Below are 18,240 nucleotides of genomic sequence, written 5' to 3'. Positions count from 1 at the left end.
ACTATCGACAACCATAGTGATTGATTTCATAATTCTATAAATCCAATCCCAATAAGAGCAATCCTTATAAAAGTCATCCAAATCATACCTTAATGGGAATGAATTACTCCGTCACAATACACATTCTTTTGTTATACAAATGCATATCAAGGGGTATCTCATCGTGTTCTTTCTAACCCATATTCTTTTGGGTATGTAACTTAAACATCAAAGTCCTTGGAGCTACCCCACTACTCAATCTTTACTCGTAGATCTTCCCTAGCACAGTTAGGCAAAATCAACAGAATATTTATAAGAATGAATACAATATAATACTATACAACTTTTAAAAGAAAATGTGTTCAATTAAAACAAAGGTAAGTTGATTTTTAATTCAAGTTCAAAATATTTTTAATAAAAAAAATCATTTTGATTTTGTTAGACCAGCGGCCTTAATAACTTAAGAGGGATATGCTTAGAATGCAGAAGAAGCAACAATCAATTTAATAATGTTCTTTAAATATGAAAGATAAAATTGATTGCAACAAAATAAATGAGATAAGGGAAGAGAGAATGCAAACTTAGTTTTATACTAGTTCGGCCACATCCTTGTGCCTACGTCTAGTCCTCAAGCAACCCACTTGAAATTTTCCTTTCTCTTTGTAAAATCCTTTTACAAAGTCTGAACCACACAGGGACAACCCATCCCTTGTGTTCAGGAATCCTTACAACTTAAGAGACCCTTGGTCCCTTAAACAATCTCTTTGAATAAGAAGAAAGAAAGAAGAATTCTCTCTTGAAGAGAAGGATATTACAATTGAAGTCCATGGAGAAACTCTTAATGGATTTGCAAGTGTTTGCCCAAGAGTTTCTTTTGAGAGAGCATTTGGCAATGAAGTTCTCTTGGAATCTCTCTCATTTCCTTTTGAGAGGATAAGACATTTTGAACCAGCAAAACTCTCTCTTCAAAATTCGTGCCCAAGTCACCTATTTATAGGCCTTTGATGGTCATTCACAAATCCAATAAAAAATGTGATTGTTGGCAGATTTTCTGAAAACTCTCCACTGGTAATCGATTACAATATTTGTGTAATCGATTACACAGTTATAATTTAAAGGGTCATGACTTTTGAATTTGAATTTTAGGAGTTTCATGACTGGTAATCGATTACAGACATATGGTAATCAATTACATGTTCAAAATTCAAATTCAAAACCCTTTTCAATAGCTCTTTTTCATTCTTCCCTTCTGGTAATCAATTACACTTCCTGATAATCGATTACCAGAGCCTTGCATGACTTTGAAACCATTTGTTTTGAGGCAAGGCTTGATCTTTAGTGAATCTTGAAACAAGGCTTTGCTTGTTGAAGCAATCTTGAATTAATCTTGAAGCAAATGTTTATCCTTTGAAGCGGCCTTATTTGATTCTTCTTTGGCATCATCAAAATTCATGTATTCATACATTCACAGATTTTTAGTTGTCAAATAATTTATTCAATTCCATCTCTCTCAAAGAACTTACATGATGTCATCACTGTCATCATTCATATGTACACCAACATCACAACAAGCCAACTACCTCCACTACTATGCGATGCCCTCTTTGTTGCTACCACCATAATCACCACCACCATTGATCTCATGATCATCATCAACATTGCCACCACTATCAATCACCATTGCATCTATCTCCTTACTTCCGATTGGCCATACTACCAATGTCCACCATCATTTTCATTAGCAGACCAGCATTGTTACTACTGCCACCAACAACAATTGTCCCCCCCCCCACGCACAAGCATCATTATCATTGTCACCATAACCACTTGTCATTGTCGCAATTACTAATTATCAATCATCATCATGATCATTATCATTACCATAACCATTGCTACAATCAATATCATCAGATCCGTTATCGTCACCACTATGATTCATCTCTTGCACCACTAGAATACCATTGTCTCCATTTCTCTTATTGTCACTCCCCCATCCATTGTTGCTAATTAATTAACTATAATCATCACTATTAAACTAACCCAAGTAAAAAATATTAATGTAGTGAGTGATTTGTATAATTTAAATTAAAAATTTTAGAACTGAAAATCACAAAATAATTAAAAAAAATAAAAGTTGCATTACATTTTAAGAAACTCAAAATTGATTAAATTCAAATTTATTCGTGATTTTCCTCCTCATTTTTTTCCATTTTGATTATATGTAGTTTGACTTAGATGGACATTAATCTTCCCTAAAAAGAACAAAGTTGGAAAAGGGAAAACTGAAAATTTATTCATGCTTATTTAATTTGAAGAATTTAAATCAACAATGATAAATCTTTATTTTATCATTTTACAATTCTCTTCGGTTAAAGAAGTCAAGCCTGGAATTGAAACCCTTAAATACAAATATGTTCGATGCGAGTAGAAAGGATATTAATTGCCCTAAAACTCAAGCATTCTTCCCAACCAAACAATTTTTTTTAGACAATATCCACATTGTTTTTTTCGCCACATTCTAAGCAAAAATCAAATCAAAGAAGGAGAAGAAAGAGGCTCTGCCAACCAGATTACCATTGCCATTGATGCAGACAGAAGAGGTTGGTTGGTCCTTCAGTTGAATTTTTCAAAATTCATACTTAAGCATCATACGGAGTCAGGCTAGACAAGTTTGCGAGCTATTTGACTTGTTATTAGCTAGCAACTATAAACTAATAAACACTAATTAACATTTCTATTTATACTAGCCAACGTGGATCATAATAATTCCAATTACTTTATTCAAGTGGTGGGTCTATAAAGTAACTAATGAATGTGATTCGATGTGCAAAAGAAACTGAGTTGATAACAAATTTGACAAATTTGGGACACACATGATATGGTTATTAGCATAGTATATCATTCCTAAAAATGCAACTAGTACAAATTCAAGCTTGGTTTATTAAATAAAGTGTTATGTGTAAATAAATCACTTGAAGCGGACTTAACTTAAATCTAGAATTAATTTCCTTTTCGTATCTAATCAAGCATTTACTTTCGAGATCGACAAGCCTAACCTCGATCATAATTCCTAGAACTTGGTTAAAAAATGGTGGGTAATGAATGTGATTTGATGCGACTAGAAATTCAGTTGATATGATGATGGATGTTTCTCAAGAAAAAAAAAAAAACTTGATCACAGATCAAGGGCATACATAGATGGAGAGTTATATATTACCTCTTTCTCATGTTTATTTATGTTTTAACTTTCTAACAAAAATTCTTCGTTTTTTAGAATTTTAAAGTCTAATTAATGTTTTTAAAAAATATATACTTATTTAATATCTATTATTTGTAGGACAAGTATCAAAGGTCAATATATTAAATAAGAATATTTTAATCAAAATGTAATAATTTTTAATTTCATTAAATTTTTCTTAATCTAAATGCAATAAGTCAATAATCTTAAACATCAATAGAGATGACAAGGAAGTAGTAATATTTAAGGTTGATTTTAAAATTTGTCCATATATCAGTCTTAAATCTTAATTAATGAAAGCCTGCCGAACAAGAAGTTAGGAATATCTATAATATATGATTGAAATATTAGTTTTATTTTAAGCAAAGAAAATATGAAATATTTGAAATCCACCCATATATCAAGTCTTAAATCTTAATTAATGAAAGCCTAGAAAAAAAGGTGTGTAGCAACTAAACTAAAGGTTAAAGGGAGACCTTTTCCCATCTTTCCTAGTTTTAATTGAGGTTGGTATTTCTTACACCTCCAAGTTGCTTTCCCCATCCCTTTTTTGATTTTGGAATGACCCATTGTAGATTTTGGCTTTTAGAATGATCAATCTAAAAGGTAAAAAAAAAAATTTGAAAAGGATGCAAGAAAATACTGGAAAAAACAACTTTTAATTGAAGACCACAAAATGATTTTGTTCATGAATTTTGAAATTTTACTTTTTGTACCTCCAAAAAACTTAAGAGACTAAAATACTCCTCCACTTAACCACCTAATACCACCGTGCCTCACCTCCATCCAACCACCCAACACCACCGCTATGTGCAAACACCAGCAGCCAACACCATCGTCAACGACCATTGTGCATGGAAGAAGACACAATGGAGTTGAGATGACAAAGGAGGTGGAAAACATGATCCCATTCTAGAAAGACTATTTTGTAAGACACTATTTTTTTTATACTTCTAAATAGCCTATTTAGCATATGTACCTTTGGAATAACCTTTCTAGAATTATTTTAGCATGCTTTCGGAAAAGGCTACTCTTGAAGACATTGTTTTTTTTATACTTCCGAAATAGTTTTTCCATAAGCACGCTAACATACTTTTGGAATTACCTCTCTGAAAGAATGTTAGCATGCTTTCGAAGGCTATTATGGAAGTATAAAACAATATTGTCTTCTAGAATGGGTCACCTTTCTCACCTCCTTCGTTATCTCGACTCCATCGCATCTTCTCCCTAAACCAAACCAAACCATGGTCGTCGACGGTGGTGTTGGCGGCTAGTGTTTGCAGTTGCAAGGGTAACGATGGCGTTGAGTAGTTGTGTGAAGGTGAGGCATGATGGTGTTGGGTGGTTGGGTGGAGGGGTAGTTTGGATCTTTTTTTTATTTTATATTTTAAAGTATGATTTTTTTGCAATATAAAACTACTTGAATCAAATCAATAAAAAAAGTAAAGCGTTATTTAAAAAAAATAATTTTTTTAAATTTTTTTATTGACTTGAATGCTAAGAATTTTTAACTGCCAAAAACCACAATTTGAAATATAAAATAAATAAAAAATCATCAGTCAAAAGTTGTCACAAAATACAAATCTCTTATTCTCTATTTGACTCATACTTTAAAAAATAACTAAAAAGAACATTTTGCATATTCCAGAGACTAAAAAAATAACTTTAAATTTAAAGGGAAAAATAACTCAAATATAAAAACTAAAAATATATTTAAGTCTAAATTAATATAATTCCCACATAAGAGAAATTGACTTTTCTGGTGTCCCTTTTTAAGTTGTCCATGTGTCATCCCTTCAAAACGACGTCAAACTTAAAAAAAGGACACCAGAGAAGTCAGGTCCCACATAAGACGAATCAAACAACAATTCACTCAATTATAACCCAAAGCTTCAGAGTATCCACAACTTATCCAAGAATTAAACATAAAACTTAAGGATTTAATAACAAACCCACTACCCACACAAGAAATCACGAACAGTAAGAATAAACTTACTCTCCCTTACCTTAAAATTTGTGTTCCCCTTATGTGAGGCATAATAGCATCCTACATCAAACGTTTTGGCAAAAAAACACCAATCAACACTCCTCTTCGAATAAATTTAATTTAGGAATATTAGAGTAATTTATTATTTATTTTTTGAAAAAATAAAAACTCATTTTGTTCTTCTCTCCACCCATTTTGTCTCCTCTCACTTCTCACCGCCATTAATTTCAAGAACACAATAAACGAAAATTTAATTTGAGATTAGTGTTGAAGTACAAGTGTGAGATGAAGTCCTACATGGAGTAAAAGTGAAAAAGTTGAGCACCATATAAGTGACGAGAATACCTATAAACTTGAGCCTTAAGATTTTGGGTTAAAGTATGGTGTTTAGATTCTCTTATGTGTGGACGCTCATGGCTCATTGGATGAAAATGACTTCTCCTCCATAAAGAGACTTGCACTTGAGGGGAAGATTATTGGAATAGTGATTGTGAGAGATGAGAGAAGATTGAAAATAGAGGAGATACGCATGAGTTTTTACTTTTGTGAAAAAAAATGATAAATTACTTTAATATGATTTTAAAAAACTTTTGATATAAGGTAAAGGTGTTAATGCATGTACTCATATTAAAAAAATATATAATAATAATAACTCTTTTTTAATATATTTTACTTATCAAATAACTTTAATTCAAATACTCCTCTTATATTTTACACTATTTCTCTTAAATCATATAATATTATTTTCATTTTATTTCTCACTTATTTATCTTATTTTCTTTTCTTATTTATTCACTTTCATTTTCATTTTTCTCTCCTCACATCAATCATAGGATTCATAGGGTTAATGATTAATTTAAATATTTTATTTATTTTTAAATAAAATATCATAGTTTAAAGTTTAAAATTCCCTTGTAAAGTTTCATACCCGAATTTCATTTATATAAGGGGTTTTTGGCTTTTCCTTAGAGAAAGGGTTTTATTTTTTGCTGAATATTTAATATAACGGTTTTGATAATATTTAAAAAAAGAATATTGATTTTTTCTTTATTTAATACCTTACTCATTAAATTTGAAAACTCTTTAATCTTCATTTCCATTCCTCGTGCATACATTTTTCTTAGTTAATAAAGAATCAGTATTGGAAGCAAAAGACACGTATATAGTAGCGCCCGCTTGCATTGGTTTGAATAAACAAAAGATATTAAGTTTTCAGTTGGAATGGTTGCACATTGAATGATTGAACTCATTCACTCTCTGTGTCTCTCACCTCACTGTTAGTTTCTTCAAAGAAAAAGCTGTCAAAACAAGAAGTGAAGAAGAATGTCACTGCAACCTGGTTCTGGTTCTGGTTCTGATTCTGGTTCTGGTTCTGAGAAGAGGAAGAAAAGCTATGACAGTGAAATCAATCTCGTCGATGACACCCCCCTCAAGAAAGGAAGAAGAGAAGAATTGTCTTCAGAAATCCCTTCCAAAGAAAAGGTATGCATGCATCTTTTCAGCCACAACTTCTTTTTTCTTTCTTACCTTTTTTTATTTAGTAACGTTTTTCTGCCTTTGAATCTTGTTTATCAGCTTTTGGAAGCTATTCCCGAGATGAAGCAACGTATATGGTCTGAGTGCCCTGACGAACAAATGGATGCAATGATGCACTTTACAAATCTGTTAGGATCTATAGGTACCATATATCATCAATTCATATTTTATTTTTATTTTCAATTCATGTAAATAGTTAGTTGGACACTAATTTTTAACATTCACTGGGTTAAGAGCCCCCTCGTCCAATTGATGAGGTGATTGAGGCAGAAGTTGTCCCTCGCTTTGTGCAATTCTTGGATATGTATGATAAACCCGACTTGCAGGTATGCATTGCATTCCCCTCATCTTTCTGATACCTAAAGTAAACGTGGAGGTTTTGGTTGAGTTTTGACCTTACTCACACAATAATTTTTATGTTCCCTCCTTGTGCAGTTTGAAGCTGTATGGTCGTTAACCAATATTGCTAGCGGAAAATCCCATCACACAAGAGTTGTCGTTGAACATGGCGCAGTTCCCTTGTTGGTGAAACTTCTCATCCTTAGCAACAATGAGGACGTCATAGAACAGGTCAACTCTTCCTCACTCCCCTTCTCTAATTGCATTTTAAATTGTTCGCTTACCAACAAGAATAGTTGGTCTTCTAGTACTGAACTCGATCTTTGAAAGCAAGATTTTGGATTTGAGATTGAAAAACATGATGGTCAGAAGGGGAGACTCTTTGATGATTAGTTCTTAATAGAAATTAATTATTAACAAAATTTGTGGATATTTTGTAAGTAGAGTAACATGATAATAAAAAGAAAAATTGTTAAATTTCCTTTGTTATAATGACTCATATTTTATCTGTTTTCCTAAGTCTTATTATTTTCTTTTTTCATATAATTTCTCTTGTGTATGAAGCATTTTAATTTGTTGAATTAATAACTAATTATTTTCTACTCAATGTTTTTACTCTGATTACGATGATTTTACTTAAAATTATCTTAATTTTTGTTTCCTCTAATTATAGAATTGTCATTGCGTCACATTTTAAGATAATTTCTCATAACCGTCTTAGAATGTGCATCGTAATAAATAAGTTTTTTAGTAGTGCTTGCTTGCTCTCAATTTTGGTTTCCCATGTCTTTTACAGGTAGTATGGGCTATAAGTAACATTGCTGGTGAATCCCCAAAATATAGGGATCTTGTTCTTGAGGAAGGTGTTCTTCTACCGTTAATATCTCTGTTGGGTCCACCACTTCCAACAATGTCTATGTTGTTGACTACTACATGGACTTTATCTAATTTGGTCCGTGGAAAGCCTCACGTACAATTTAAACAGGTTGGGGAGATTTCATAAAATCTAGCTTCTGAGACTATAGTCAACATATAAATTTAGTTAATTTGCTTATTCATTGTTGTTATCTTTATTAGGATATGAGACGTGGTTATGTCTTTTTTTTATGGAAGGATATGGTAGAAATGACGTATGATATAAATGATAGGAGTAGGAAGAGGATAAATTTTCAAAAAATTGACACCTTAATTTGAATTGTGTTTATTAACTTCTTAATTTACATTCCCTGACTTGTTACAACTTATGCCTTTATATAGATGATTTCTACATACTTTTATATTACTTAGTCCTAGAGTCTTCTAGACTCATCATCATCTACCATTTATCTCTATAATGTTCTAAGTATTTCTATAAGATATTTTTCTACATCCATCAAGAAGTTTCAACACACTACAACATCTCCATAGGTGTAGAACTCTCTAGATAATTGATCACAAATTATAGATCTACACTTTTCTAGATTAATCTTCAACAATCTTTTCTGCTCCATAATATGCATACTGTTAGTGATAAATGGGCTTGATTGATCTTTGTCAGGTAGAGCCTCTCATGCCTGTCCTTAAGACACTCATCGACATGGACAACGAAGAAGTTTTATTAAATGCATGCAGTGCTCTTTATTTCCTTTCAAATGTCTCAGCTGGCGCAACTCAGGCTATTATCGAAGCAGAAGTTTGCCCAAAACTAGTGGAGCTTTTGCTGTATGCCCTCTCATTGAATTTATTTGATGCCTATAGTATCTTTTTTGTGTCTTTCATTTTCAGGAAGAATCATGTACTCCATTTTCTTTTTCTATTTTTTTGGACAATTTGGGATGATTAATTTTTCATTTTAGCAGGTATTCATCAGATTCAGTTAGTTTACTTGCACTTCAGACTTTGGGAAACATCGCTGCTGGTAATGATGCTCAGACTCAGGTACGGAAAGCATTTTGCCATGATTTTTAAATTATGTGGGCAAGGAATAACTATGTATCTAGCTAGGAGCCTAAATGAACTATTATGTATTTCCAGCATGTAATTGATAACCAATTTCTCCCACCTGTTCGTCTACTTCTTTTTCTCACGCGAGAACGAAATGAAATCATCTTCCGAAAAGCTTGTTGGGCAATCTCAAATATCACAGCTGGTAATAGAACTCAAATACAGGTAAGGAAAAGAGTACAATCTTGATTTTAGGTATCATATGCAAGGGAATTTGAAATTTAAACTGTCATTTTATTTCGCTTGCAAGTTGCCATACAACTTAATGTTTACATAAAACAAGAGAAACCTTATAAAGAATTATTGGGATTATTGTCGCAGGCAGTGATTGATGCCGAAATTTTTCCTATTCTTGTTGGGTTTTTTTGTCATCATCATGCTGACTCTGATTTTGATATCAAGAAGGAGGTGGTCTGGGCCATCACCAATGCCACTAGAAGAGGATCTGCTGACCAAATCATGTATATATGGTTCACTATTACATTTTATTTTCCTTTATCATAATTTTTCATCGTTCTGATATGTACTTTTATTAGTGGAAAAAACAAAGAAAAGGCAGCATATATATAGTATATATGGCTCGAAAAGAAAATGCATGTTGTGTTACTCCTGGTTTATTAATAAAATTATTTAATTATAATGTTTGATTCCTCTGCAGTATGTTCCAATCGATGAAACTTAATTAGGTATGTATGATGAACATTATTGTAGGGACCTGGCGGATCAAGGTTGCGCTAAGCCTCTAAGTGAACTCTTGACCCATCCAAACCCAGAAATTGTGTCAATTTGTGTCGAGGGGCTACAGAAAATTTTGATGGCTCGGATAAGCCAACAACAACGAAGATAGAGGCAACATCTTTGCTGAAAGGGTTGATAAATGTGATGGATGCAGAGCCATGACAAGAAGGAGAGAGATCAATGAGAGAGCTGTGAGGATTTTTAAGACGTTGAATTTTTGGGCTGAGAATGACTTGGAAGATCATATGAAACTTCAGGATCTGGGAATATGGTAGTCAACAAGATTTTTCATATTTTTGGATTATAGTAGTAAAGTAATACCATGATTACATCTGTTAATAACCCAGGTTTTCATGTTTTTCTGTTTTTGTAGTGAATTTTTTTATTTTTCATCATTGAATTTTCACAAGTCAATTTAATTTCTCCTTCTATCTTATTATTATATATTATTCTTTTTATTAAAAGCATGAATACGAGTATACTTTTTCAACGAAATTTAATTTATTTAATTGTTAATTATACGTATTCATCCATTCCATTCAAAACTAATGCAATGCGTATATGATCACTTTGATTTCATAATCCATGTATTGATAATCAAGTCCAAGACAATAATAAACATAAGGCTAAAATGTATTTTGGTTCTCCTATGATACCCAGTTCTTACACAAAATCAAGATAATGAACCACTAAGTTTCATAATTTCTTAAGTTAATATTGTAAACAACTTTTGTTATATATGATTACTATACGAGTTATTATTTTTTTTCTTATTTTATTCTAATTACAAAAATTAATTTAATTGCGTAAATTAGTATTTAAATCATTTACATCAATTATTTTACATATTAGTTTATGTAATTATAATGATTTATATAATTAGAATAAGCATAATTTATATATTAAATAAATTAATTTTTTTCATTTTATTTATACAATTTTTTTCGTTAAAGATATCAAGGAAAGGTGGAAGGCGTATTTCCACAACTTATTTAATGATGGATATGGATATGACCCTAGCAGTCTAGACATAAGAGAAGAGGACCGGAACTATAAGTACTATCGTCGGATTCAGAAACAGGAAGTAAAGCGTTGAAAAGAATGAGTAATGGTAAGGCGGTGGGGCCAGACAACATACCTATTGAAGTGTGGAAAACTCTTGGAGATAGAGGTCTTGAGTGGCTCACCGAACTCTTTAACGAAATTATGAGGTCAAAACGCATGCCGGAGGAATGGAGGAGAAGCACGTTAGTGCCAATCTATAAGAACAAGGGGGATATACAAAATTGTGCAAATTATAGGGGAATCAAGCTCATGAGTCATACCATGAAATTATGGGAAAGAGTGATCGAACGGAGATTAAGAAAGGAGACTCAAGTTACTGAGAATCAATTTGGTTTCATGCCGGGAAGGTCGACCATGGAAGCGATTTATTTATTACGGCGGGTGATGGAGCAATATCGCATGGCCCAACAAGACTTGCACTTGATTTTTATTGACTTGGAGAAAGCGTATGATAGAGTGCCTAGAGAGATTTTGTGGAAAGCTCTAGAGAAGAAAGGGGTTAGGGTTGCATATATTCGAGCTATCCAAGATATGTATGATAGGGTATCGACTAGTGTTAGGACACAGGGTGGAGAGTCAGACGATTTTCCCATCACAATTGGTTTACATCAAGGGTCAACCCTTAGCCCCTACCTTTTTTCCTTAATTCTGGATGTCCTCACGGAACAAATCCAAGAGATAGCGCCGAGATGCATGTTTTTTGCAGATGACATAGTCCTCCTTGGAGAGTCGAGGGAGGAGCTGAATGAGAGGTTGGAAACTTGGAGACGAGCTCTAGAAACACATGGCTTTCGCCTAAGCAGAAGCAAATCGGAGTATATGGAATGTAAGTTCAACAAAAGAAGGAGGGTTTCTAACTCAGAGGTGAAAATAGGAGACCATATTATCCCTCAAGTCACACGGTTTAAATATCTTGGGTCTGTAATACAGGATGATGGGGAAATTGACGGGGATGTGAATCATCGCATTCAAGCAGGATGGATGAAATGGAGAAAAGCATCGGGGGTGTTATGTGATGCAAAGGTACCGATCAAGCTAAAGGGAAAGTTTTATCGGACTGCGGTAAGACCGGCGATTTTGTACGGAACAGAATGTTGGGCGGTCAAGAGCCAACATGAGAATAAAGTAGGTGTAGCGGAGATGAGGATGTTGCGGTGGATGTGTGGTAAGACTCGACAGGATAAAATTAGAAACGAAGCTATTAGAGAGAGGGTTGGAGTAGCGCCTATTGTAGAGAAGATGGTGGAAAATAGACTTAGGTGGTTTGGGCATGTAGAGAGAAGACCGGTAGACTCTGTAGTGAGGAGAGTAGACCAGATGGAGAGAAGACAAACAATTCGAGGCAGAGGAAGACCCAAAAAGACTATAAGAGAGGTTATCAAAAAGGATCTCGAAATTAATGGTTTGGATAGAAGTATGGTACTTGATAGAACATTATGGCGGAAGTTGATCCATGTAGCCGACCCCACCTAGTGGGATAAGGCGTTGTTGTTGTTGTTGTTGTTGTATTTATACAATTTTTTTAATAATTAACATATTATAATTGCATAAAGTTTTTTGGTGGATAACTTACGTATTTTAACTATTCAAATTTATTTTACGTATTAATATAAATTTAATTAAAAAATAATTTATATATCAATTAAAATTATCTTTAATATACAAATTATTTTTATTTTGAATATTTTACATATTTTTATTTAATTTATGAAACTTTAATTAATATATAATTTTTTATTTTAATTATATAAATCAATATAATTACATAAATTAATATGTAAAATATTTATATAAATCATTTTATGTAATTAACTAAATATGGCAAATTAATGATCAATAGTGACTGGGGTGTCAGTCTAGTTACCATCATTCTCTTTATTGTTATGTCTTTACATTTAATAAAATGAATATGACATATAATAAGTAAAAGTCAACCCAATCATATAAAAAATATATGAAGTTTGTTTATCTAAAAGGGTCGATAAAGTACATACATAATATTAGTCATATGTATCATAACCAAATATACTAAATCTCCAAAGTGAAATATACAACACAACCCCGCACTTTCAAAATACTCCATCAATGTCATGGCATCTAATCCATGAGCTAAGTGGAGGAATAACAAAAGTCACAAAATATTCTCCTACAAATATGTAATCGTGTATTTTTACGACAATCATTCTATGACGATTCTTTTGGAACCGTCTTAGAAAATGAACCGATAATATTTTTGTAATTATGTTACTCTTGTATGACATACATTCTAAGACGGTTATTGAAAACTGCCTTAGAACGTGTGGTGGTCATAAAAATTATGACGGGTTTTATTAAAACACAATCGTTACCTCAATTGAATGTGTATTGGTCTTGTCCACACTCTTATCTTCAACCTTGTTTTAAACCCTTCACTCACTCACTCCCTCACTCAGTCCTGTTCGTAAATGTACGTCTATCACTTTCATCACTATGGCCGAGTCTTGCCTCCTCTCTTCTCCCTCCTCACTCTTCCACACCAAATCCAAACCCTCTTTCTTTACATCCCCCTCACACTCCAGTTTTCATGCCTCAACTCCTCCCTCATCGCACGAACTCGCGGTTCTCCCCTTGTAACTTTTGGGGCCTAAACTTTTGATTGGGCCCAACAAGAAGAAGAACAGAGCCTCGGTGAAACCCAACAGCGAAGACGCCGGCGAAGATAGCTTCGTTGAACCACCAGAAAGAGGCCAAGCTCTTCGTTGGGAACTTGCCTTATGACGTTGATAACCAGAAATTGGCCATGCTTTTCGAACAAGTCGGAACCGTTGAAATCGCTGAGGTCAGAAACAAAGAGAGAGAGGCTTTTTACCTTCTCGTGTTTTAATTTGAATTAATGTTATGTTATTGTGTTGGGGTTGAAAACTTGAAATGAGCGTGTGGTGTGGTTCTTTCTTTTTTGTTATTTTAGGTTATTTATAATAGGAAAACTGACCAAAGTCGCGGGTTTAGGTTTGTGACGATGAGTACTGTTGAAGAAGCTGAAAGCGCTGTGGAGAAATTCAACCGCTATATAAGTTGATATATAACTTGTTTTGTTTTCAAATGTGAATTTGGGGGGAGGGTTGAAAAAAGAGGTTTGATTTTCGTATTGAATTTATGTGTGGTTATGAATTAACCAGTGAGGATAGGAACTAGCTATGCAGTGAATCCTTGTTATGAGTTTGTGACTGTTGAGAAGGGATGAAAGTATGTTGAAATGTTTGCAGTAGTAAACATGCCTCATTTAAAATGAACAAAAGGATAATGGTAAGTATTATCAGTTGGTGTTTGCCTAATTGTCTATGGTTGTAACAGGGTGTAAATAAATATGTACAGGGTTGCTTGCGTAAAAGTTTGCAACTTTGTTGCTTGCGTAAACATATTCAGAATTTGAAGGTGTCAACTGTTGGTGTTGGTGTTATGGGCTATATTGATAACAAGGTCTTTTCCTTTTTCTTTAGAATATTCTTTTTTTTTCTTTACTGCTTGAGTTTGTAGTGTTTTCTTGTTACTCATTACATTATTATCATTTACATAATATATCTTTCTCTTATTCCTTTTATTACATATGGCTTTCTACATTACTTAATTAGCATAGGTTCTTATATATTTTTTGGCTATCTATTGTGGGCTGGAATACAGTTGGTCTGTTTCATGGTGCCACATAAACTAAAATTTTGTGTAGTTCTGATGTATGGATTGCCCACCCTTCAATGATGACACTTTCGTTGTACTGATTATCTCATTCACTATTAGAAAATACACTTTCAACATCGGTTATTTACGGCATTCTACATCGGTTATAAAACCTATGTTGAAAGCACCGATGTTGAATGTATTATTGTTAACATCGGTTTTCCAAAATCAATGTTAACATACAAATGATAACATCGATTTTCTTAATACCCGATGTTATACACAAAGAACTATAGCAAAATAAGTGTATGCATAATGAACCTTAACATCAGTTTTGCTCTGGACGTCCAATAGCAGCGGTGAGAACATCCTGACGTCCATGGGGGACGAAGGATCCCTGTGTCGCCTGCTCCTCAAAGGAATCCTGCACAGAAAACACACAATTGTACATGACATTCACAAAATATTGAAATATAATTCTAATGGTTAGTTGAAAATGACTTACGATCTTCTTAGCGATTTCCTTTGCGGTCTCAGTCGTCATCTCCCCTGTTTTCTTTGTGCCGGCCATCTTCCACTTCACGTGGCATCTGACCGGGGATGGAGGATCGATGACGCCATCAACGCTTCCTGACTGTGCAGCTTCCTCCAGCTTCTTCTTTGTCTTCTCAGCCAGGAGCTTCTGCTCCAAATATTCATAACCCCCACGAGACAAAACATGGGGGTAGTATTCTGTTTCTGGATGGCCTGTGCCTTTTTGCGCACATCCTGCAAAAATAAAACAATAATGTTTCAAATTGCTAGAATGAATATAACAAGTTAATGTTTTTTTAAAAACAACTTAAATGGCAAGGAACATACCTCCCAAGAAGGGTCTCTGCGAGTCTGGCAAAACTGGACCCATTTTTCCTTGCTTATGTCGTATTTCTCACAAATAGTGTCGTCCACACCGTCGTGATCGGCTGCAAGGGCCCATTTCCTCGTGAGGTCTGATTTAAATTTCCTCCATCTCTCGCCCACAGTCTGAAGTAACTTCCTTTTCGTCCTACTGTCAGAAGCCTCTAGGATTTCAAATTCCGCCTGAGAATAACAAATAAGCTTATTTATTGTTACAATAATGTAATTTTTGGCTATTAATTAAACAACATCAAATAAGAAAATAAAAATGCCTAAATATCCTCCTAAATCAAGTCCTTCTGAGCAGTAGGGACCTCCTTCCAGTTCTTGTACGTGATGTCCACCTTATCACACGCCACAATCCCCAAATATGTTCTTAATTTCTTCCTGTGGGGACCGTCGGCCTTGCCGATAGTAGGATCAACGTGGACCACTGGTCTGTCAGCACCAGGTGGTCTGGTAGACAAGGATTGTAGACGTGAGGCTTTGCGTGTCCAATTCACGGAAGATGGTGAAGCTGATGCGTCTGAAGGAGGGGGAGGAGGAGGCAAGGCAAATGAAGAAGCCATGATCCTGTATACATCATGAAAATGTAAATTTCGATTACAGACAAATATCGACATCAACAATTCTTTAAATAAAATGTGATCAATGTTTATAATTTCATAAACTAATTTTGTATGACTATTCTAGATAAACAAATAAAATCTCATATATAATATATCATAGGTTAAATTTCCACTCATTTTCTTAGAATGAGATAAACATAAGCTTTTTTAAACCTTAAGACACTCTCCCTTAAATTAGAGTAACATTTTCTCACCCCTAAAATTTTACAAGGCAAAAAGGAAACAAAGAATATCCTAATCTCATTTGAAATTGAAAACCAATCCCACTTAGCCATACTTAATCTACTTTAACATGTAATGAAGCACAACAAGATGCTCCTCGCTATAATGAAATGACAAAGAAAGAACATATCAATTCTTTAAATAACAAGATGCATGATGTTAGGGGTCAAGTAGTCTAAAGGCCCAATTTTGCCTAAAATTTTCTACAAGTGTGGTGGATTGTTTTGTTTCTGGGGTTTCTAAGGTGGGTGTGAATTTGTTGGGCTGTTGAGGTTTTTGGATTTGGGTGGTGTTTGATTTTTTTTAAGGTTTTTTTTATTTTGTGGGGGGTGTGGACTATGGAGTGAATGCATTGGCATCATCATGGAGGAGGAGAATGTTGGGAAATGCTTGTGCAATGGCTTGAAGCAAATTGAGGGTAGTGGCTGGTTTGAGCTAGGGTTTCATGTTTTTATGTGATTGGTTGATATAAGTACTAGTGTCTCTTTGTGTAAAGGAGAAAAACAAAAGAAGGTAAAACTTGATTATATGAAGCTTTCAACATCAGGGTTGGGGCAGCATGGACATGAAGGTATCCATTCTATTCCAATTCTCTCCTTTTGTCTTTTTATTAATATTTTTTTGTTAAATTGAGCTAACATTCTGTGCTCTTAAGTATGGCTTCTTGTCATAATTGTATATAAATGTAAGGTGTCCCTTTCATACCCCCTTTTGTGTTGCTTGGACATGCTTGTGAGTTTTTTGTTTTCATTTTCTCTTTTTGATAATTTGATTGATGTGTGAGCAATGATGGTTAGGAGGGGAGAAGAAGTGTCTGAATTCTGAGCTATGGCATGCATGCACGGGCCCCCTAGTGTCCCTACCAACTTCAGGGACTCGTGTGGTTTACTTCCCTCAGGGTCATAGTGAGCAGGTTTTTTGTTTTTTTAACTACTTACTCTACTCTATATTGTGTCAATTTGCATAATACAGAAGATACTGGATGGTTTCTTGCAAACTTGATGTTGAAACCAATTCAATAGATTCTCTGTAAATGGAAATTGAGATGCATATGATGTTGAATGTTGATTCCAGGTTGCTGCCACAACTAACAGAGAAATTGATGGACACATTCCCAATTACCCTAGCTTGCCACCCCAGTTGATTTGCCAACTTCATAATGTCACAATGCATGTGGGTATACTATCTTTTTCCTTTTTGTTATGTATGAGGTATGATTGCCTACATTTACAGTAAACTCAGTGAACTGGAGTATGTGTTAATTTTCAGGCAGATGTTGAAACGGATGAAGTATATGCTCAAATGACATTGCAACCATTGACTCCGGTATCCTTTTGTTCTTTAATTAGCTCAATGTATGTGTTGTGAAGCTCTCTTAATGATTCTGGAGCTGAGAATTCTTTTTTCACTTTGGATGTAGCAAGAGCAGAAGGATACATTTGTTAATGATATTTTTCTAATCTGAAAAGTCCCTATACTTTTTCAGTAATTTTTAAATGAGTTCTTGTAGGTTAAAAACTACAAATAGGTCCTATAGTTTTAAAAATGTTTCCAATGTGGTCCCTAAATCTAGATTATTGTTAAAAACTACAAATATGCACAACAAAATGCTCCTCGCTATAATGAAATGACATAGAAAGAACATATCAATTCTTTAAATAACAAGATGCATGATGTTAGGGGTCAAGTAGTCTAAAGGCCCAATTTTGCCTAAAATTTTCTGTAACAACTAATTAATGTTTTTTTAAAAGGAACTAATTAAACCTTAACACCTATGTTAATGCTATTTTCACATAACAACGTCTCACCATAATAATTTTTCAACCCAAAGTCCATTTTATTGACCATTAGTAGGATTTTATAATTGGATTAAAAGTAATAAGGTCTAATTAAGGCTGTTGAAATAAAAATAAAAATACAGTAAGGTCATGTTATCATTTAAGCTTATTTTGGTTAAATACAGTAAGGTCATG

The 18,240-nt window shown here is 33.8% G+C and overlaps 1 protein-coding gene, 1 long non-coding RNA gene and 1 pseudogene across 2 annotated transcripts; all 3 read left to right on the top strand.

Annotated features, from left to right (window-relative positions):
* The first annotated feature begins 6,527 nt into the window (after positions 1-6,527).
* LOC114396989 (importin subunit alpha-1a-like) lies at positions 6,528-10,130 on the top strand. The gene is made up of 10 exons (XM_028359136.1): positions 6,528-6,686; positions 6,780-6,882; positions 6,975-7,066; positions 7,176-7,310; positions 7,876-8,049; positions 8,617-8,780; positions 8,918-8,996; positions 9,093-9,227; positions 9,384-9,523; positions 9,774-10,130. The coding sequence occupies exons 1-10, from the start codon at positions 6,528-6,530 to the stop codon at positions 9,907-9,909; spliced, it is 1,317 nt and encodes a 438-aa protein (XP_028214937.1). The 3' UTR covers positions 9,910-10,130.
* On the top strand, positions 9,959-13,923 carry LOC114396988 (annotated as a pseudogene).
* A 3,191-nt stretch (positions 13,924-17,114) lies between these two features.
* LOC114395073 lies at positions 17,115-17,583 on the top strand. The gene is made up of 3 exons (XR_003662943.1): positions 17,115-17,180; positions 17,342-17,440; positions 17,537-17,583. It is a non-coding gene; the product is annotated as an uncharacterized LOC114395073 (long non-coding RNA).
* Positions 17,584-18,240: the final 657 nt, after the last annotated feature.

Source organism: Glycine soja, chromosome 18 (genome assembly GCF_004193775.1).
Source record: "Glycine soja cultivar W05 chromosome 18, ASM419377v2, whole genome shotgun sequence".
Lineage (NCBI taxonomy): Eukaryota > Viridiplantae > Streptophyta > Magnoliopsida > Fabales > Fabaceae > Glycine > Glycine soja.
The sequence above is the reverse complement of the archived record's forward strand: the minus strand, read 5'-3'. Positions and strand labels throughout refer to the sequence as shown.